Raw genomic sequence first — 23,167 nt, forward strand, 5'->3', positions numbered from 1 at the left:
TCAGTGACGACAAGATCAACAGGAAGTTCCAACCAGCTTTGTTTACCAACTTCACGGTCGCGCTCACTTCTTTTTGAAGTCCGCAAAATTCAGTTTTCTTTTTATGACATGATTTATGCAACAGCAGTCTTAAACATGACCTCGCGCTAACTTTATAACGTAACCTTACGCAATGGCGAGCGGCTCTTGAAAGCAGTGAATGGCATAAGAGAGAGAATCAGCTGCTTATTTGACGCACTGTCAACACTCATGATTCATCTAGATCTCTGCTGTTTGCACGAATCATATGCGCCTAAACCAAACCAATGCGGTAGAACTGACAAGAACTCAACTCCGTTTTTTTTTTATCTGTAGCAGCTTCTGTGTGAAACTCCACTAGAGTGTAATGTGTGTAGTGTGAGAGAGATCCGAGTGAGCGGGGAAGATGCCGTGCACATGCGGGAACTGGAGGAGGTGGATTCGGCCTCTGGTGGTGGTGCTCTACATCCTGCTTCTTTTGGTTGTTCTTCCGCTGTGTATATGGGAACTGCAAAAATCAGAGGTCAGAAGTCTTTTCAGAAATGCACTGTTTAAACATTCAGCTGCTTTCTCTAGAATCTGCTCTTAAATGATGATAAAGTTCAGACAATTAGACAAATGTTCTCACTCTTAGTTTGTACCAATGCCTTTCTTCTGTGGAACGCAAAAGAAGATATTTTGAAGAATGTCAGTTACTTGATAGTTTATGGTAACAATTGACTTTCATGGGATTTCCCCTACGTTACCTTTACTGTTAAACTAAATGGTTAAATACAGCATTCACTTCTTTTGCATTCAACAAAAAAAGACATGCATAATGGTTGTGAACAACTCAGGGGTGAGTAGATTTCTTTTCTGTGTAAATTATGCCTTTAACCACACATTGACCTTTAAAATGACACTTAAGACTTATTTGACCTACAATGAAAACCGTCTATTAATAATAGGTAACAGAGATTTGAATCTAATATGGATGAAATGTTAAATAATTTTCTGTCGAAACTTCCTGGTTTATTCTAGTAACTTTTGGTGTTGAATTTAATCTATTCTAGTGTAATGTGTTTTTATAAAACATATGAAGAGTTCAGATGCAAAAACCTTTTGAGTGCCATCTGAAATTGACAATTAACATTTTTTAAAGCCCCCTTTGTTTATGTTGACATATTTCACTTTAAAGACCAGGAAAATAACTTATTCTTTGCCATGACAGTGATATTACTGAACATACACACAGGAGCTTAATAAAAATAATAATTTTAGAGGAAAATTTTTGACAGCATTATATATATATATATATATATATATATATATATATATATATATATATATATATATATATATATATATATATATATATAAATGTTATTTTACCATTAATAAAGTATTTCAAAACATATTTTACAATTTAATAATTTGAGCTTGTTAAAGTTGTAAATGCAAAAAAATAATAATTAAAAATGAAACAAAACAAAGATTGTATACATGCATACAATTTGGAAACACAACACCAAAAAAACAGTTTTATTTATATTTATCAGACATTAAACAGTAGTTTTAATGCATTTGTTCCTCTTAATACCATCCTCAACATTTATCAATAAAAAATATTATTAATAATAAATATGAATAAATAAACATCAGGATAAATAATAAAACAGAATTACTAAAATTAAAATGAATGCTGTTTATAAAAATTATTTTTATTTCATAATAATGTGTGTATAAAAAATATTTATATATGATATACCTAAGCATGACTTTACATTATTTTTGCAATGTCTGGTTTTCATAGTGATATAATTCTCTCTTTTTAATCGTATAGGTTGGTACTCATAATAAGGCATGGTTCATCGCAGGGATATTTGTGTTTATGACTATCCCCATCTCGTTATGGGGGATCCTGCAGCATCTGGTACACTACACCCAACCTGAGCTACAAAAACCTATTATCAGGTAATATAATCAAGAATATTAGTTTTCAATGAGTTTATTTTATGTTCATTGGATCTTATTAATTATCTTGTGCTTTTTGTGCAACAATCAATAACATTCTGTATTTTAGTTTATGTTTTTTTTTTTGTAATTATTTACTATTACAGACTTGATCTGTTCTCCACTTTTTGAGAATGGATCTAAAAAATGACATTTTCATCTTAAAGTGTGGCCTATCTTGAATGCTTTGGGTCACAGATGTAATTTTCTTTTTGATGAAATTAGGACACATTTTAAAGAAGCAATTTGGCATGTAAACTAAAACAAAGTTAAAGTAGTAGGTTTGAATAACTGAGATTCCAAGTTAATGAAGTTAATGAAAAATGATAGATAGATAGATAGATAGATAGATAGATAGATAGATAGATAGATAGATAAATAGATAGATAGATTTGTTTATTTTGAACTGAACCCTATTTTTTACTTTTATTTATATATTTATTTTTTGTTAACATTGAATGTCCAATACCTAATTATTTATGCATTTGCTTTATATCGATATCGAATTATAATTCAATAACATTGAATAATGAAGTTGTTAATATTACTTAATATGTTTTCAAAAATTGTATCTAATTAAAATAGCCATAAGTTGCTGATGTGGCAAAAAGGAAACAAACATTCCAGTGAAGTAAAAAAGTCTGCAACAGATCGTTAAATACTGTCATTATTAATTGTTTTGATGATTTGTTTTATCTTACAACTGTACATGTATGTCATATAGACATCACTCAGACAAAGATAGTCAGTTAGTCATCTCTGATTTTAAATGTAATGTAAAAATGCAAAAGGTGCAATTTCTTCAAAGCTGCTTTGAAATAACCAAAATAAATGCAAAGTAGGTGCAGTATTGTACTGACATTATTATCTGTCCTACATTTTTTTCTGTTTCTCACTTGCTCCCTCTGATTTTATTTTATTGTTTTACACCCTCAGAATATTATGGATGGTTCCTATTTACAGCCTGGACAGTGTGAGTATCCAAATGTTGGTATTTGAATCACAAATGGCAACTCTGATGTTTGTTATCCAATATAAAGTCTCTTGACTTCAGCACTGACCTTTTTCTGTTTGACAATCAGTTAATATGAGGCCTGATGTTGCAGATGCTCATGACTTGATTACTTTAAGAGTTCAACCAGAAAAAGTGACTCGTTTGAGCAATCTCATGTGCCTCCAATCTTTTTTTATTTTATTTTTTTGAGGAGCATGATGCAATTTGTCATGTCTATTTTTTTCTAACATCTATTATTATTTTCACAGTGGATCGCTTTGAAGTATCCCAACATTGCCATCTACGTAGACACATGTAGAGAGTGCTACGAGGCCTATGTCATCTACAACTTTATGATCTTCCTTCTCAACTACCTGGGGAACCAGTATCCTAGTCTGGTGCTCATGCTGGAGGTCCAGGAGCAACAAAAGCATCTGCCCCCACTTTGCTGTTGCCCACCGTGGCCCATGGGAGAGTGAGTTTTTGCCGAAATGCATTAAAATATGTAAATATATTGATTCTGATTTGTTTATCTTTTAATTAGTTTTTGATTTGATTGTAGATTTAATACTATTTATATTTAAAAAAATAATCAGTCAACGCTGCAGTACACATGTAGCAATTGTTCTCACTTTAGTCATGGCTGACTGTTTACATATGCATTTCAAGATTTAAGTGTGCATTTGACTGTTCAATTTACAATAAGCAGCAAAAGTGAGGAGAATTCAGCTCTCGCACACTAATGTCTCTTTCTTTGTGGCGCTTCATGTTCGTGCCACAGAAAAGTGCCTGTTAAACATTTTTAAATGACTCATAACTCGCATATACAAACCCTATTGTTGCCTTCATCCATGTTTCTTGCTGCTGCTGTAATTTGTATAAGCAGTACTGTAATGCACATAGACAATTTTCAGTCATTGATATTATTAAACGGTTGAAGGTAAAATGAATTAGCTTCTGTACACTTGTATTCTTTTCAGAAAGAAAAAGATTTTGGTAACACTTTAGTTTAGGCCACAATTCACGGTCATTAGCAAACCTTTAACTAACGCTACAAGCTTAATAAGCTACTAATTAGCTGTTTATTAATAGTTAGTAAAGTTGGGTTTAGGTTTTGGGTACGAATAGAGATGGAGAATAAGATCATACTTTATAACTGCTAATGAAAAGTTAATATTTGAATTAAAGGCAAGTAATAAACTAGTAGTTAATCGCATGAATTTTGATCTAAAGTGTTCTCAAAAAAAAAAAACTGCACATTGTTTAACAACAGATTTATTAACTGATTTCTTTTTATATATATGTTTGCCATAAAAATAGTACATACTATTTTACTAGATAGTTTGCATGCTAGTGATTTAGTATTTAGCCTAAAGTGCATAAAAAGGGTTAACTAGGTTTATTAGGTTTACTAAGCAAGTTAGGTTAATTAGGCAAGTCATTGGACAACAGTGGTTTGTTCTGTAGCCATATCTGAAAATAACAATTTCTTAAGGGGGGTATTAATATTGACCTTAAGAGAATAAAATACTTTTATTAATATGAAATTTGAAAACCAGTATCCCAGGCTGGTGCTCCTGCTGGAGGTCCAGGAGCAATAAAAGCGCCTCGCCCCACTTTGTTTGGGTTTAGGTTTTGGGTAAGATTAGAGATGAAGAATAAGAACATGCTTTATAACTGCTAATGAGCAGTTAATATTCAATATACAAATTAAGTTATTTGGCAAGTTATTGGACAACAGTAATTTGTTCTGTAGCCATATTAACAATACTAAGTTCTTAAGGGGGGTTATCAATTTTGACCCCAAAAGTCTTTATATGAAGTAGTGTAAAAATGTCCTTGCTCTGTATTTTAAATTTTTTTAAATAAAAATACTTTTAAAAATATATGAAATTACCAGTTTTTAAAAATGAAATTTTTTTTTGCAATGGTCTAATTGGATATATGCCGAAGTATGCGGAAGGACTTTTAATTTGTCAGTAAACTTGGTCAAGCACTTCTGATGAGCTGTATGCGTTACAAAATTGGCGCGTTTAAAGTCTGTTTTCTGTAAAAAAAAAAAAAAAAACTAAAAAATAACAGCTATACCACTGGCTGAGTGGTGTCCGATATAATGTGGGTCTCAGATTGTACAAGAAGCACTGCATTAAATTACATTTTCCCCCGCCATGTCTTTAAAATATTAACATTTATTTTATTCCAGTGTATTCAATGGAGCTTCTGCGCTAGCCTGCTAATCCTGAAGAGCATGTGATTGTAAAACGGCTTTTCATCTCGTTTTACATTTGAACAACTAAATGGATGCTTAAGTCTATTTAACTGATTATATTGTAATTACATTACAACATCGATGCTGTAAAAGGAATCGTATAAAATGAGTAAAAAAGGAAGTCACTTTGACCATTTACCATTCACGGACGTTTATCAGTATGGGAGGAAACACTAGCTCTACATTACTGGGATAAAGATGCATTCCCACAAAATTGAAGTTACTGTAATTATGAGATTCCAACTAGCACAAAGCACCCTCATCCTAATTGGGTTCATAATTAAAACCTTTAAACTGAAACGTTTTAACTTGTACAACTTGATAGCTGCATCACCTAAGAGAATCGCTTTGACACTACGTTTAGATGTAAATCAAAAAAAAAAATTCGCAATTGCATAGAATATCATGTTGCCTTCTTGAAATTAGAGTGACTACATTGTGTGAAAGCAGCTTAACTTAAGACAGGATGTGGTATTTAATGCCTAGAAAGTCTAGACATAATGACTGAGGCTCTTATGTTGAGGGCCTCCATTACCTGTTTACCATCTTCTCCTTTGGAGCCTTCTTCAAATGAAAGGCTTGGTTTGCAGCTAGGGATTTCTTCTAAACTGCTTGCAGAGTGAAATCTTTCTTGAGGTTGTTGGCTGCCTTTACTTTTGATGCTGACAACAGCAACTTTTAAATTTACGTTAGGCAGTGGTGGTAATGTTTGAAGAGTTTGCTGATTTGAACCAGCAGTGTTTAAACTAAAAAATATGTTTGTGTTTAAGGGAAAAAAAAAAACTTCTTTAGAGAACAGTGGAGCTTCATTATTCTGTCAGCTTAACTTTAGTAGATTGTTTGCGATGCCAGGGAAATATTTATTTACACTGGAACAATATTTTCTCAAGGTCTATTTTTCTCCATTTTTATATTGAGAACTGTACATTTCACTTTTTTTTTCTTCTGAACAGAGTGCTTCTGTTGAGATGCAAACTAGGAGTTCTGCAGTATACGGTTGTGAGACCGGTCACCACAGTCATTGCTTTGTAAGTGTCCTTCATGTTAATAATTTTTTTGTGTGGTTTTACACTATTAAAATATTCAAAATATACACTTATAATCTGATTTGAGCAGCAAGGTTGATTTTATTTAAAGGTACACCAGACCAGGGTGTCCGCAGGATCTTAAAATAGGCCTTAAAAAGTCTTAAATTTACTGAAATTTTGTTATGTAGGCCTTAAATATTTTTTAAACAGGACTTAGTTTTTTTCTTTGTTTATGTATTCCTACCCAGTCTGGCCAAAACCTTTAATCACCAACAATTAAAAAAAAAAAAAAAAAAAAAAAAAAATCACCAACAAACTATCTCAATAAAACTTTAAACTTTTTATTTAAAAAAGTTTATTTTTTAACTCTATTTACCAATCATTTTCCTTACATTAACATTTGTTTAAAAGTGCTCCATGTATTTACTACTGAGGACACCGACCTAGACAGATTGTTGTGCATAGATTTAGTTTATTATAGTTTTTAAAACTTTTAAAACATTTGTCCATTTTTATTTTTTATTTTGAAGAAAGTTTATATTGGAAATATATTTTACACAATATTTAAAATATTTAGCTTAGAAATATCTAAAATATAACATTAGTGTTATTATTAAATTATTATTATATTATTAAATGTATTAAATTATAAAGATTTTTGGATGGGACAAAAAAAATCTTTTCCATCTGGGCCATTAGAAAAATTATTTAGCATTTAGCTCTTTATGAGCCTAAAATTTCACTCATAATGGTCTTAAAAATGTATTTCAAAGTCTTAAATTTAACTTGGCGAAACCTGCAGAAACCCTGCTAAACACGCCCTTTACTCCTGGTTGACTGTGTGTGTTTTGGGACTGTGTGTGTTTTGGTAGACTCTCGTCACAAGCAGTTTTCAAATATTGCTTGGTACAAATTTGATCAAAATTACAACAAAACCAACAATATTGTGAAATAATATTTCATTCATAAAAAAGTTTCATTTAAAATTTATTTTAATAAACTGATTACTGTTACTTGTTTAGGCTCACATGGGATCTGCACCACATCTAATTTCCACAGATTTTTTTAGCCCATCATCAAGTCTGTTTACATGTTTCTAAACATATTTATTCTATTTTTAAGTTAATTTAAAGTTGATGTATAAAATAGTTTGATCAGTAAGATTTAATTTGGGTGCTGTTCTAAATGTTTCTGTACAATGAAATCAGCTTCCCATTTGTTTCCAATTGGGTTATTTGTGACTGTGAACTAATCACCCTCATGACCCTCACCCTCATATTTAATCTTATTGAAACGTGTCCATGATATAGATAGATCGAAAGACAGATAGATAGACAGATAGATAGACAGACAGACAGACAGACAGATAGATAAGTAGATAGATTGATAGATAGATTTGTTCCTTTTAAATTAAATGCTATTTTTGTTTATTTATTAATATTAATATATTTTTGTGCAAACATTGAATGTACCGATACCTGATTATTTATTTTTATTATTAATTAATAAATTAATTTAATATCATCTCTTATTGAATTATGATATCTCATTTTTATATAAATTTCATTAATATTACTAAATGTTGTGCAAATGTTTAGATGATTTATATAAATTAAAGTAATATTTATGTCTTTTAGAAGATGTATTACTTTGTTAACAAAAAAAGGTTTTAATTGGATTTGCGTTCTAAATGTTTTAGATTTTTTTTAAATTTCATATGTTTACCTTTTAGTTACTTTCAAAATCATTAAGCACAAATCGATTTTTATTTATTTATTAATTTACAAAATTATGCACAGAAATAGCTTAAAACTGTAAAAATACTGTCTGGTACTATTAATGTTAAAAATGTTTGTGTTACTTAAATGGTTTTGTGTAAACTGATCATTTTTATTATTTTCTATATTGAATCAAAAGTTCAAAGCTTTTTACATTTTATTTATATTGTAAATATATTATATTTGTTAAACATTTAAACAGCTACATAGTTTCAGCAAATGAAATGTACATGGTTCATGTGCTCTCATGCTTCTTATTTTTTTTTTAAACAAAATTAAATTTAGTATGCTGGTGCTAAATTTACACTCTCTATTATAGGCTTTCTTTTAAAACATAACCTTAATTTAGCATGTAACAGGATTGTCTGTAAGTCATCTTTCTGTTTTACTGAAATAGGATTTGTCAGCTTTGCGGGGTCTACGATGAAGGAAACTTCAGTTCAAAAAATGCCTGGACATACCTGGTTATTTTCAACAATCTGTCTCAGCTTGTAAGTGCCTGTTTTTTTCCTACTTGAATATTATGTAAGACTGCCATGTGAGCTGAATGAGTCTGCAGTTTCACCCAGACAACAAACCAGAGTAACTAAACTAAATAACTAAATCCCTTTTTACAACCATATTTTATGTTTTTTATTTGAACAACCTATTTTTTGTAAAACCTAATCAGTCAGTCCCTCATTTGTGTTTATAGACCTTTTTCATGGCTGCTGCATGGAGGGCGCCATACCGACCAACATCTTCCGGTAGAATGCTAAAAACTTCCGTTTACAGCGTGTACAACTCGTAATTTGCGCTTCGAAAATGGGTTTCAATAACGTTTTTAATGGATAACAGAGTGTTTTTGTGACACACAACTTAAAAATATGTCTGTTAAAGCGGTTATAATCTGTCACATGTGGTTCTCCTAGTTCACGTGTCTGCTGTCAGAAATAATGTGTGTGTGTGTGCGTCCCCGGCCTGTTAGCTGTTAGCTCAGCGGCTCTTTAACACACACACACACACACACGCACACACGCACACACGCACACACACCGAGAGAGAGAGAGAGAGAGAGAGAGAGAGAGAGAGAGAGTGCAAACTACAGTACTGGCAAGAAACTTAACAGGTATGAAAGTCGTGCAATTTAAAAAAATGACCAATAAAAGTCTGTTATTGATACTCTGCTTGCTGATTTGCTGTTCATTCTAATCGAGAGCCGTTTGTATTTTATTTCGTGTGTTGTTTTTACCACGGTTTGTGTTTTTCTGTCTTTTCGAAATGACACTAGCCTATATTTTCACTTTGTCACTGTTATTAAATCAGTGTCAGTGGCACAGTACAGGCTACGTGTGTGTGTGTGTGTCAAACATTTTGGTGAATTACATTTGTTTGGGCTGGTTATATATTTGAAATAAAGAGAAAATGTTTACTTTAGCGATGACAAGGCTTCATTTAAACTGCAGAAGATGCCGTCTGGCAACGAGGGGAAAATGCCTCACAGCAGCTGTTTTTCATCCTATTAGATTGCATTTCTTTAAATGATCAGTCCAGGAGATGGTGCTGATGGACAACAGTATTAGTTCAAAGAGGATACAAGCAGGTAAAATAGATTAAAACTATTGTTTCAAAGCTGTCCAAATGTGACTGTTTACACGCTGCCGACCGGAAGTTCTTTGCATTCTCCTTGCGCATACACACAAAGCATAATGGGCAATTTTGCATTCCAGGAAAAAGGTCTATACTCTTTGTTAAAATAATAAATAGTTCATAGAATTTTATACAAGTCTGACCTGTTCACCCTAAGCACAATTACTATAAAGATAACGATAACGTCTAAAAAATCATTATAAATGTAAAACAACAGCAGAATTCAGACCACAACTAAAATGCTAAAAATGCAGAGAAATAATATCATTGGGATCACTTTCAGAAGTTTCTGAGTTAATAAATGACAAAACACTGAAAGCCAGTCAGAATATATTAAAATAGAAACGATTTCTTTAATTTAAAGCTACAGACGACAATATCAGTGCTGCTTGGTGTTAAACCCCCTTTCAAAGATTATTTAAAGATTAAGTTAACGACTCTCTAGAAAACAATTGGTTACACCATAGGAAAGAGTAATAAAAGTACATGAAAGTTATGAAAGCTAGGTTAGCAAACTGAAGTATAAAAGTACCTCAGACGTCCAGTGCTAGTTTTAGAGTCTTTTGTGTCTTTGTCTTTTAAAAATGCTGGGGGGAATAGTGTATTGTTTTAATTCCACTACACTGTCTACAATCGCTAAGTTCGTTTGATTTAAATGATACAGTTTTACTTAATCATTCACTGACAAATGTGCTAGTTGCACACTGAGGACATGTGCTGGTCATAAGGATAGAAATGCTGAATGAAAAGCATAAATTATAAATAAACATTTCTATATTTCTTCAGTGTGGACAAACATTAATCACTATATTTATAATGATCATAATTATTATAATTATTAACGAGGCTTTAAGGAGCACGAACTACCTATCTTTTTTTTTTTTTTTGCTGTTGTTTCGAGTTAGGCAGTAATCTAATAACCTAATGGTTGACTTGTTTTCTCTCCTCAGTTTGCCATGTATTGTCTTGTGCTGTTCTACAAGGCTCTGAGAGAAGAGCTCAGTCCCATCAAACCTGTGGGCAAATTCCTTTGTGTCAAGCTGGTGGTGTTTGTGTCATTCTGGTAAAGTGTTTCCCACACATATAACACTGCTTTTTAGTTCCTGTGTTGTTCAGTGTAGTTTAAATCATTCAAGCACAGCTATTATAAACTATTACAAGCACAACTATTTTCTGAAAAGTTAGTGCCAACAATGGTGCTAGATCTATTTAAAACAGTAGCAGCATGATTTGGGGTGTAAAACATTAGTTTAGCACTGAGCACTGTTTGCTTTGTATATTTTCTCACTTGCTGGTAGTTGAAAATGTTCTTTTTTGGGAAAAACAAAGCATTTTTCATTGTCATTACTCTGCTGTCCAATCACAGTGGAGCAGTTGTAGTTGTAGTAAATGTTGTTGTTGTTGTTGTGGTGGTGGTGTAGTAGTGGTGATAGTAGTAGTAGTCATTGTTATTGTATTTGTAGTAATAGTAGTAGTTGCTGTAGTAGTAGTTGTCGTAGTAGTAGTTGTTGTTGTAATAGTAGTAGTTGTTAATGTAGTAGTAGTAATAGTAGTAGTTTTTGTTGTAGTAGTTGTTGTTGTTGTGGTGGTAGTAATAGTTTTTGTTATAGTAATAGTAGTAGTTGTTGGAGTAATAGTAGTAGGTCTTGTAGTAGTTGTTGTTGTTGCTGTAGTAATAGTTGTTGATGATGATGATGTTGTTGTTGTAGTAGTAGTAGTAGTAGTAGTTGTTGTGGTAGTTGTAGTAGTTGGTATAGTAGTAGTAGTAGTAGCTGTCGTTGTAGTAGTAGTTGGTATAGTAGTAGTAGTATTAGTAGTAGTTGTTGTATTAGTCATAGTAGTTGTAGTAGTAGTAGTTTTTTTGGTGGTAGTAGTAGTAGTTAGTTGTTGTTGTAGTAATTGTAGTAGTAGTAGTTGTTGTTGTTGTAGTAGTAGTAGTTGTAGAAGTAGTAGTTGTAGTAGTAGTAGTAGTAGTAGTACTTGTTGTTGTGGTAGTAGTAGTTAGTTTATGTTTTAGTAATAGAAGTAGTTGTTGTGGTGGTGGTGGTAGTAGTAATACTAATAGTAATAGTTAGCTGTTGTAGTAGTTGTTATAGTAGTAGTAGTTTTAGTAGTTGTTGATCTAGTAGTAGTAGTAGTTGTTGTTGTTGTAGTAGTAGTAGTTGTTGTAGTAGTAGTAGTAGTAGTAGTTGTATAAGTAGTAGTAGTAAAAGTAGTTGTTGTGGTAGTAGTAGTAGTAGTACTAATACTAGTAGTAGTAGTTGTTGTTGTAGAAGTTGTAGTAGTTCTAGTGGTAGAAGTAGTAGTAGTTGTTGCAGTAGTAGTAGTAGTTGTTGTTGTTGTTGTTGTGGTGGTGGTAGTAGTAGTAATACTAATAGTAGTAGTAGTAGTTGTTGTAGTAGTATTAGTAGTTGTAGTAGTAATTGTTGTTGTTGTTGTTGTAGTTGTAGAAGTAGTTGTGGTAGTGGTAGTAGTAGTACTAATCGTAGTAGTAGTTAGTTGTTATAGTAGTTATACTGTAGTTGTAGTAGTGGTTGTTGTAGTAGTAGTAGTAGTAGTAGTTGCTGTTGTAGTTGTTGTAGTAGTTGTAGAAGTACTAGTAGTAGTAGTTAGTTGTTGTTGTTGTTGTTGAAGTAGTAGTAATTGTTGTGGTAGTTGTACTAGTAAGAGTTGTAGTAGTAGTTCTAGTAGTTGTAGTTTTATTTTAGTAGTAGTTGCTGTTTTAATAGTACCAGTTGCAGCAGCTGTAGTAGTAGTAATAGTAGTAGTAGTAGTAAATGTAACTGTAATCATTATTTTTAATTCATATTATAATTGTTTAATGTGGTTTAATTGGAATTCAATTGTAATTTTTTTTTAAATTTATGTACAAACTTCACTACAGTTTTGTTTGTTTTATAATTTTAACCATTAAAAAATATTTTCCCTATTTTTTTCTTTTATTATCTTTTGTAGGCAAGCTGTGTTCATTGCACTTTTAGTGAAGGTTGGTGTAATCTCAGACTCTCACACCTGGGACTGGGACAGTGTGGAGGCTGTAGCCACAGGTTTACAGGTATGTACAAGCTATAGATGAGATTCAGAAGTCTAAACTGTATTCCACTAGAATCAAATACATTAACATCCCAGTCTCTTTGAGAGTTGTCTTAACAAAACCCACATTTGTAAATGTGGTCAATGGCTGGATAGCAGCTAGTAAAGCACCAGTCTAGGTATTTTAGAAAATAATCATTCATTGTCTGGCCTATCATGCATTCCACGTTCGACTGATGCTGCACAGCCGTTAATAGACTAATGGTTGCACAGATGGAAGTAACCTTCAAGATTAAAACTTTGTGATTCTCTTTTCTAACAGGACTTCATCATCTGTGTGGAAATGTTTTTGGCAGCCATTGCCCATCACTTCAGCTTCACTTACAAGCCCTACATACAAGAAGCAGAGGAAGGTTCCTGCTTTGATTCCTTCCTGGCCATGTGGGATATTTCAGACATACGGGCTGACATCTCAGAACAAGTGCGCAATGTTGGTGAGTCAACAAAGTCTTTTCAACAAAAGTGTTTGCCCTAAACCTAATAACTGGTGGGGCGATTTTTAGCAGTAACAACAGCAATCAAGCATTTTCAATGACTTCAAAGTGTCCACGGGATCTTAAAAAGTATTGAAAGTTGATAAATCAATGAAGAGAAATTCTTGTATGCTATTTTGCAAGGTATTACATTTTATATCATTTAATTTTTATTTTTGATTATGCAATGTATGGTTGTATGCTAAAGTTTGCCTGAATTAAATCTGCAAATATCAGGATGCTGTTGAGTTTATGAAAGCACTTAAATCCTACTAGGTTTGACATCATGTTGCTTTGTTTACTGCAGTAACCAAGGCAACGTCATTATTTCTGCAGTTCTAAACATTCAGGATGCGCACACAGGGAGGTGGTAGAAAAAAAAGGAGCGCTAGCATTTACAGCCAGGGAATGACATCCGATGTGGTACAGAGTTTGTTGTTGTCTTAGAAATAAGAGATATTGATTACATATTATACATATTATTTACATAATGCTTTCAGCGCATTACAGCTTGTCACCCATTGATAAGCACAGTGATTTGGCAAAATTAATGTAAAGTGAGCTGCGTTTGTCTGACAGGTCCATTTTGCGATAACACCCTCCCAATAGATATTGGATAAGAAAAAATGACCAAGCATCCAGCCCCAAATATACAATCTCATTGAAGCTCCAAGTGATTTTACAAGAGAGAAGTTTAAGGCCTACTAGTCTTTGGATGCCAACAATGTTGTTCTGTGTGTTCATGTGCAAGAAATAATGTTCCATGATGACCAGATTCAACACTATGTTGTGCTAAAAACCAAGATTCTGCCTAGCCAAAGACAAGGAAAGAAGACGGAACTGTACAAGGCCTGGGTAGTTAGTCATTGACAAGCAAAACGACTGCATTCTGACAGCGAACTGTGTGATTGCGAACCATGTGAACCTACACATAGAGGTAAATTTGGTTTTATATTCACACATTCTGACTTTCTCCTTAAAATAATTTCATAAAAGTATTATTTGCGAACTCTAAATAGCGAAATCATATTAGCAGCCAATGACTATCAAAGTTGTAAGAATCAGCTCTTTGGTTTAAATCATGTTTAAACTTTGGGGATTCGAATCAAAGATTCGAACATGATTCACATAGAATTATTTAAAGCTTACACTTAACTTAAGTATTTGTCCAGCAAATAGAACGTTTAGTGTAAAGCAATCCTGTATTATACTATTACGTGGCCAACAATAACAATATAAAAACAGTATCTAATTATTTAATGAGCAAGGTAGCAGTATCTGAAGCTGAGGCATTAACTTATAAAGCACACAACACACCAACACGGATCTTAAAACGAAACAAAAGTTTATTGCTACTCTATAACACAAAGTACTAATCTACGTAAAACAAACAAACGCACATACATACACACACGCACAAGCAGTTTGAGGAGAGTTTTGACTGAGTGGATTTAACTTCTAGCCTTTGCTAAGTTCTTAGCATTGCAACCTGAGAGAAACCATAAAAGCAGAGAATTTCGCTATTCTTTACTACTTAAACATAATTCACACCAGAGTCAGCAATGGATAGAAACCTTGTTTGTGCTACTTGCGTTCTGATGTAATTTGGTTTCCTCGACTGGTCCAAAGGGAAATCCCGGCGAAGCTGATTGGTCAGCGTAGCAACTTCAGTGACGTGATGGAATTCCCTTGTCGGTGAAGAGGGGTTTCCTTAGTCGGTTGCTAGGGATACGGATGTTGGACAAGGCGGCGTTCGAAGTCCTTCCTGGGTTCCTGTAGTTATGATGAGTTTCAGAGTTTGGATGTGTTGACCCGATGGCTTGTTGTTGAAGCGGTTGCACAAGCAGATCGGGGGTCGAGCCGGCAGCAAGTGAAGGTCGCGGTCTGCTCCGTGATGTAACGAGGCTTCCGGCGAGGCGATGTAACGGCCACAGCACGAGAAGAGCGACGTCCGGGCAGCGACGGCGGTGACGACTGGCAAAGATGACCGGCAAAAGACGACGATGAAATTCCTTTGTTCAAAGTTTTATAGGCTTTGGTAGAGGCTGGGTCTACACAATACTTGTCCAATCAGATAAGGTGCGGGGTGGAGTCACACCCCAATTCTGCCCTCTAGGAGGCCGGGTTGACACCTGGTGTGGGTGCTGCTTTGATAGCATAGTGGTTAAAATAAAGTCTTATAACATCGACACTTTTCATAGTATGGTTTCTTTATATAAACCAATGCATTTGAAATGTTCCTAGCTTTCAATCGATACCAAACATGAAGTATTTCACAAACATTCTGTAGATTTCATTTGTCACTGAGGGCTATTACTCAATAACTATCCATAACAGTTTTGTTAAACACATGGAACATGTACACACAAAAACCTACAGAAACATAAAGCAAACGTACATTACTCAAATAAACTGTTTTACTTAAATGTCCATTAAACTTTGGAAGTGTTTCTGATCGCTTCTGTGTCTGCCTGAGAATTTGTATTCCTTGCAGACGCCAAAGGGCAAGCGAACCAAAAGGTACTTCTCAAAAACCGGTTTGGTGGGTTTTTGATTGTAGAGCCTCTTATTGTTTTAGGGTGTAAAGTTAATTAACACGCAACTGTGATGTTGACTGGCTAGGTATCCTGTGGATTTGCCTTTTGCTGGGTGCCTGTGGATTGCTTTGAAAATGAAATCAATCTCAGACTCGTAGGCACCAACCAATCTTTTAAGGATAACATGGTCTGTGGCTTGTTCGGTTCTGGAACGATCCGTTGACTCCCCACATCCCCCATTTGGATGGTGATGTTCCTGGCATGAACATCGGCAGACACTGGAACAAGAGGCATAGGTAGAGAGAGAACAGACACACAAGACACAAACCACATTTCCATTCCATAGACTGAGTTCTGGTGCAGGTTTTAGCTTAAATTGTTCGGGTCAAGAACACAAGGTGTAGTGTAACATTGCCTGAAATAATTCAAATTTAGTTATTTAGCTAGTTTACTTCATTGCAAGTATGGAGTGGCGCTAGCTTCAACTTAAATAAGCAATAATTCTGCAGCAATTGACACTAATTTAGGAGAAGGAGTCAATCCTACTTTTAGGCTCTATGCATGAATTTGCAGGAGTTCCCTGTAGAGGGGACTGGAACTGCAAATCAGTTAGGGAGAGAGAGAGAAAGAAGGAAATCAAGAGGCACAGGGATGCAAAAAACAAGGTAGGTTAAAAACCAGCAATAACAGTGTTGCATATGTGGAGTGGCTCCTCTCTTACTAGAGGTTGTTCTAGCAGTGCTGTAGAGGAGAAAGTATTAGTGTTATGTTTAACTAGGTGTTTCCCTAGAATGTCAAAGATTATGTTAGTGTGTAGAGGGTAGAACAGTTGATCTGTATCAAGTTGTGGTCCTCCCCCATTTGTTGTTCAATGATGATAGAGCAGTCAAATGTTCATCCAGTAACGGAGGTAGCGGAGTTTGGCATGGGTCAGGAAGGGTTTTAGGACTGAACTGAGGTTTGTCGGAGAAGTGGCAGACGACCCGAACGGCACTTTTGGGAGCCTGAGGGCTTTCACCTGCAAGTGTTTGTTGGTTCAGGCGGTTGTTGCTTCTCCGCTCGGCGACTAGTCAGGCTGAATCTGCTTTTTCCTTTTCCCGTTTCCTGTCCTCCTCTATGCATTTGAGAAACTCTTTCATCATCAATTTCACCAGTTCTTGAGGGTTAAATCCCTGTGGGGCATTTTCCTCTTGCTGGGATTGAGTCTGAGCGTTGTCAGGGTGGAAGTTTTTGGAGTACCTTCGTTGACTCCTTGGACTTGATGATCCAGGGTTTTGATGTCTTCCCTTAGATGGTGACCAGCTTTTGTTTGACCCCCATTGGTTTCTTTCCTGGTGGTGTTCAGGTGAGCGTCGTTGTCCATGCGGTCCATCCCAGTGACTGTTCCTCTGTTTGAATCTTGTGTCAGCGTAGGAGTTCCGTTGTCTATTGGACAAAGATGCATTCCACTCTGGGGATGGTGGTCTCACGCTGTTTGAGCGTTGGGCACCCTCTAGTGCCAGTTCTGGATGGGTGTTAAAGTCAAAAACGGTGGCAGTTTTAGTGTTTTTCTCTAACACCATCTTTTGTTTGTTGTGGGCTTTCTGTGTCAAATCTCGCAATTGCTGGATGCTCATTGTTCGTGGGCATGCGAGTACTCCGAGATGTTGGCTTACTGCAGGATGGAGGTTTCTCAGGAAGAGAATCTTAAAGTTCAGGTCTTCTTCCATATTCGGTTCGTTGTGAGTTCCGAAAAAGGCTTGCCTGAGTCGGTTGTAGTAAGCATGTGGGGACTCATTGCGAGCTTGTTTTGTCTCCAGAGCACCTAACAGTCCTTGATCTGATTCAGGGTTTGCAAACTCTCTGATGAGGGCTTCTTGGAGCAAATGGTAATCGTTCTTTACCCAAGCCGGCTGTCGGTCCAGGAAGCTGCACACCTCAGTGCTGGATGTGGCTCGAAGCAAATACAGTCTTTCTTTATCAGAGACGTTGGGTCTCATTTCCAGGTGGAAATCAATGTCTTGCAAATAAGCGTGGACCTCCAAACCACCTGACACATTTGGAGTAAACTTGCCAATGTTTCTGGCCAGCTTGTCAAGGTCTTTAAGGTCCAGACTGTATGACGATCTGTGACTGGCTATCACAGGCTCTCGTCGCTGTGGGGTAAGGTAAGGCTCTTCAGAAGGTGTTGGCGAAGATCTTCGGCATGGTTTCTCACCTCTTTCAATAGGTGAGAGCTCAGGTACAGGGGATCCTGTCCTGCTTGGCAGGGGCGAGGCTGGTGCACATCTTGTCTTTGGAGGTTCATAGCGCAGTGCATAGGCATGCCTGAGTTCACTGGCGGACTCCTCTTTGATGTCATCCACTTCCTGCATTAGTCTGTCGATCTCATGTCTTGCTTCGCTCAGGTGAGTTTCAAGGGCTTTGATTCTGGCCTTCTTGTCTCTTAAGTCCACCTTCGCTTCCTTCAGTAGCTGTTCAGCGTAATCTAGCTTGTTAGCGACGTCAGCGTGGTCTGCTCTGGCTTGTTCTCTTTCTTCTGTGACGGCTGTTAGGGCTTCTTGTAGTTTGTCGATCTCCTCTGTGGTACCTTCATCCACCTCATTTGGTTGTTCCAGACGTTCCTGAGCCTCTAGCTCTAGCTGCTCGATGCGGGCTTGCAGGCGTGTCAGCTTGTGTTGGAGTTGGGAGGCGTGTCTGTCACTCAATTTGAGGGTGGCTATGAGTGTGTGACTCAAAGTACCAGTGATTTTGGCCAGCTCCTTGTGGTTGAAGCTTTGACTTGGGTCTTGCTTCATGATGCTGTCTATGTTCTCATCCAATTGGTTTTGCGTCAGGGGCTGCAGTGTTTCGGCAGCTTTAGGGAGGAGACTGCCTGTTACAACGCTCAGCCATGTTTCCAGGTCCTTCCAGTGGCCAACAGGATCTTTGGAGTGAGCCATGTTTTGCGGCGGGGGGAGGACTTAGGATTTTAACTGACACAGACCTTGAAGAGAGATAGAGAGGAGAAAGAAAAAAACAAGGTAGAACAATGCAAACAGAAAAGGAGAAATGTTAATGTGCAATGTTAAGTGTGTACTAATGTTGAGTTAAGTGTGGTTCTCTGGAACTGTGGCCCTCTGGTGGGTACGCGTGTCTAACTGGTAGTCTCTGTGGAAAGAGTCAGTAGCACAGACACAGTGAGAGAACAAAGAAAACAAAAGTGATAAGGAGACTAAGGAGTAGGGTGAAAATCTGTAGTTTCCACTTTCCTAGTGAGAGGGTTCCTTTAGATTTTGTTAAATATAAAATTAAGATTTCTAAATACCAGGACTGAAGTTGCTATTAACTTTCCTCTGAAGTGACAGAAAGTAGGAAAACAATAACAGTATTGGCTTCTGAATAGGATTGACTCCGTACACCAAATAAATTGTTTCTGGATGCGTGTTTAGAATTGGATCTAACGACGCCTATCCTCTTGTTGACCTGATGAGTGAGAAAGGAGGGGTGAGATCAGACAATTTCAACAATTAAAAGTGTTCAAGTGTCCCAAACATCTATTAAATGTTTCTAAAATTCTCTGCTTTTTGACTCTCACAAGCACAATCCTTAAACCAGCATCAACAATAGTCTAGTTAAAAGAAGATAGTAAGTAAAGAGAGAGAACAAAGGAGTTAGTTTTCTCTTAGCATTAGGTGTATTTAGGATGTCAAAGCGGTGGCGCTGTTGAGTTGACACTACAAGAAGTGTTGGTTTTATTGTGTTATATAGTAACCACTTAGCCTACGTATTAGAAAAATCTGAATTTTCCTTTTGAAGTTGGCTAATTGGAGGGCTACTGCTCTAAGACTAGGCTCAATGATGACTTAGGTTGGTACCTTACAGCTCACTGGGCTGGACTGTCCAATTGCATCAATGAAGCAGCAGGGGGAGCACTGTCTGTAAGCAGGTTTAAAATAAACTAAATTTAATAGACTAAATTCAATTTTGAATTGAACTTAACTTTCAATCTGAAACGGGGTAATAACTTTTTTAAGTTATCTTTAAGATTGATAAGAACACTTATGACTAAATTTTATTAATAATTGTTATTAAAATGATAGAGCCATGCATAAATGAACCATTAATGAAATTAAAAATTCAAAACAATGAAGTTGGTTAGAGTAACATTTAATGCAGTTTATCATTAAATTAAACAATTATAATTTATTTAATCAGTGAGTCTTATCCGTATAAATCAACAATTATAGGAAATGGGTGTTCCTAGATGTTGATGAATGGAAAAAGTATTTATACTTGTACAGGTCAGAGAGCATTAATTTATAGTAATGAAAACAAAACTATAATTCATCACTAATAAAACCAACAGCTTATGTGAGTTCAAACTGATCAAATTCAACAGGCCAAGTACAGCAGTAAAAACAAAAATAAAATAAAATAGTAGTGATTAAACTCAGCAGTTAGATCGTGCACACTTTGATTAACTTTGCGTTTGTCAACTTTTCCAAGGTGAGTAAAGAGAAATAACTGAGATGCAAGAGTTATTTTAAACATCAGCCATACAATGCATTTAAGACCACTAAATGCTACGTGCTATCTATTAGCCTTCGCTGCTACTGGAAATGCATAGACTTCAATGCAAACGTGTTAGCGTTAGTTTAGCTTAGCTTCACGCTATGCTCTTTGTTTACAATTCAAGCTGGCGCTGGCGGACTGCACATGCACGCTTGAATGTAATTCCGGCAAGTCTCTCTGTACTTCCGGACCAAGGTTGCTGCTATGGCAACGACCACAAAGTGGAATAATAGTAAATTTCACAGTATCACTTGAGATGACGGCGCATCTCACACTGTTCAAGCAAAAAGCACTTGTTAGATTTTATATCTTAACAGTACTGAACCATCTCAACTCATGAAAGTGAGATAAATTAATCAACAGGATTTCTGAGATTAATACAAATCGTGACAGAGATATGCGGGATCTCAGCACTCTGTGTTAAGTCTGTTTAGACTGCAAACACAACCGTGGATTCAAACCACAATTTTAATTGATCAATTTCAAAACTTCTCCTATAAACTACGCTAGGCAGCTTTCTCTGAGCTCCGCGTTTTAAATAATTTACTAAGTATTAGCAAATTACAGGGCAACATGAATTTAGTTAGCTATGCTAAATCAGTTACTAGGAGAAAACACAGCTGAGTTTCCATCCGGGAATCGCGGCGTACGAAATCATACTGTGAAGGCCTTATATAACGTTATGAGATAAGCACAAAGGAATACGCTTTGTCTTTCTCTGCATGCGCTTTAGAGCGGCTTACAGTGTGTCTCGGCGGACAACTTAAATGAAGTTTTACTTTCTTAACAACACTAAATGTAGTCAAGCAATAAAACAAATGGTACCACAATGAAATTGTGCAGTAGCAAAACTTCTGTTCTTTCTGATCTATTCTTTCCGGACAAAAATAGAAAAGATTAACAACGTGATTTCGGGATTTTGTGCTTTAAAAGTTAGATCTGCTTGCCCGCATTCTCCACCACTATGTAAGAATCAGCTCTTTGGTTTAAATCATGTTTAAACTTTGGGGATTCGAATCAAAGATTCGAACATGATTCACATAGAATTATTTAAAGCTTACACTTAACTTAAGTATTTGTCCAGCAAATAGAACGTTTAGTGTAAAGCAATCCTGTATTATACTATTACGTGGCCAACAATAACAATATAAAAACAGTATCTAATTATTTAATGAGCAAGGTAGCAGTATCTGAAGCTGAGGCATTAACTTATAAAGCACACAACACACCAACACGGATCTTAAAACGAAACAAAAGTTTATTGCTACTCTATAACACAAAGTACTAATCTACGTAAAACAAACAAACGCACATACATACACACACGCACAAGCAGTTTGAGGAGAGTTTTGACTGAGTGGATTTAACTTCTAGCCTTTGCTAAGTTCTTAGCATTACAACCTGAGAGAAACCATAAAAGCAGAGAATTTCGCTATTCTTTACTACTTAAACATAATTCACACCAGAGTCAGCAATGGATAGAAACCTTGTTTGTGCTACTTGCGTTCTGATGTAATTTGGTTTCCTCGACTGGTCCAAAGGGAAATCCCGGCGAAGCTGATTGGTCAGCGTAGCAACTTCAGTGACGTGATGGAATTCCCTTGTCGGTGAAGAGGGGTTTCCTTAGTCGGTTGCTAGGGATACGGATGTTGGACAAGGCGGCGTTCGAAGTCCTTCCTGGGTTCCTGTAGTTATGATGAGTTTCAGAGTTTGGATGTGTTGACCCGATGGCTTGTTGTTGAAGTGGTTGCACAAGCAGATCGGGGGTCGAGCCGGCAGCAAGTGAAGGTCGCGGTCTGCTCCGTGATGTAACGAGGCTTCCGGCGAGGCGATGTAACGGCCACAGCACGAGAAGAGCGACGTCCGGGCAGCGACGGCGGTGACGACTGGCAAAGATGACCGGCAAAAGACGACGATGAAATTCCTTTGTTCAAAGTTTTATAGGCTTTGGTAGAGGCTGGGTCTACACAATACTTGTCCAATCAGATAAGGTGCGGGGTGGAGTCACACCCCAATTCTGCCCTCTAGGAGGCCGGGTTGACACCTGGTGTGGGTGCTGCTTTGATAGCATAGTGGTTAAAATAAAGTCTTATAACATCGACACTTTTCATAGTATGGTTTCTTTATATAAACCAATGCATTTGAAATGTTCCTAGCTTTCAATCGATACCAAACATGAAGTATTTCACAAACATTCTGTAGATTTCATTTGTCACTGAGGGCTATTACTCAATAACTATCCATAACAGTTTTGTTAAACACATGGAACATGTACACACAAAAACCTACAGAAACATAAAGCAAACGTACATTACTCAAATAAACTGTTTTACTTAAATGTCCATTAAACTTTGGAAGTGTTTCTGATCGCTTCTGTGTCTGCCTGAGAATGTGTATTCCTTGCAGACGCCAAAGGGCAAGCGAACCAAAAGGTACTTCTCAAAAACCGGTTTGGTGGGTTTTTGATTGTAGAGCCTCTTATTGTTTTAGGGTGTAAAGTTAATTAACACGCAACTGTGATGTTGACTGGCTAGGTATCCTGTGGATTTGCCTTTTGCTGGGTGCCTGTGGATTGCTTTGAAAATGAAATCAATCTCAGACTCGTAGGCACCAACCAATCTTTTAAGGATAACATGGTCTGTGGCTTGTTCGGTTCTGGAACGATCCGTTGACTCCCCACAAAGTACAACACTGTTCACAGTCAAATAAACAGTGTTAATGTTGTTTTCAAGTCACACTTGCAGGTTATTTCAGACCGAATATTCAAAGTTCTGTGGTAAACAATATAGGGAGTGTGTCACAAGTTGTCACCGTAAGAATGTG

At 36.1% G+C, this 23,167-nt stretch overlaps 2 protein-coding genes across 4 annotated transcripts in view; one reads left to right on the plus strand and one right to left on the minus strand.

The window, feature by feature from the left end:
- Positions 1-71: 71 nt before the first annotated feature.
- tmem184c (transmembrane protein 184C) overlaps positions 72-23,167 on the plus strand; it is a 28,968-nt gene continuing 5,872 nt past the window's right edge. The window contains 9 exon segments of the mRNA NM_001145596.1: positions 72-541; positions 1,841-1,971; positions 2,947-2,983; positions 3,274-3,479; positions 6,227-6,301; positions 8,477-8,570; positions 10,659-10,771; positions 12,664-12,763; positions 13,064-13,235. Of these exon segments, the coding sequence (NP_001139068.1) occupies positions 425-541; positions 1,841-1,971; positions 2,947-2,983; positions 3,274-3,479; positions 6,227-6,301; positions 8,477-8,570; positions 10,659-10,771; positions 12,664-12,763; positions 13,064-13,235 (1,045 nt within the window). The 5' untranslated portion in view covers positions 72-424.
- Positions 14,603-22,258, minus strand: LOC141386120 (uncharacterized). 3 transcript variants are annotated; one of them, XM_073952630.1, is made up of 3 exons: positions 21,831-22,258; positions 19,098-19,255; positions 14,603-18,776 (listed from the first exon to the last, which is right to left on the minus strand). In XM_073952630.1, the coding sequence occupies exon 3, from the start codon at positions 18,730-18,732 to the stop codon at positions 16,882-16,884; it is 1,851 nt and encodes a 616-aa protein (XP_073808731.1). In that variant the 5' UTR covers positions 18,733-18,776; positions 19,098-19,255; positions 21,831-22,258; the 3' UTR covers positions 14,603-16,881. The 3 variants fall into 3 exon arrangements, with proteins under 3 accessions (XP_073808731.1, XP_073808727.1, XP_073808720.1); XM_073952626.1 differs by having other exon boundaries at positions 14,603-18,940; XM_073952619.1 differs by having other exon boundaries at positions 14,603-18,940; positions 19,098-22,258.

The sequence above is a fragment of the Danio rerio genome, chromosome 1 (genome assembly GCF_049306965.1).
Source record: "Danio rerio strain Tuebingen ecotype United States chromosome 1, GRCz12tu, whole genome shotgun sequence".
NCBI classification, from domain to species: domain Eukaryota; kingdom Metazoa; phylum Chordata; class Actinopteri; order Cypriniformes; family Danionidae; genus Danio; species Danio rerio.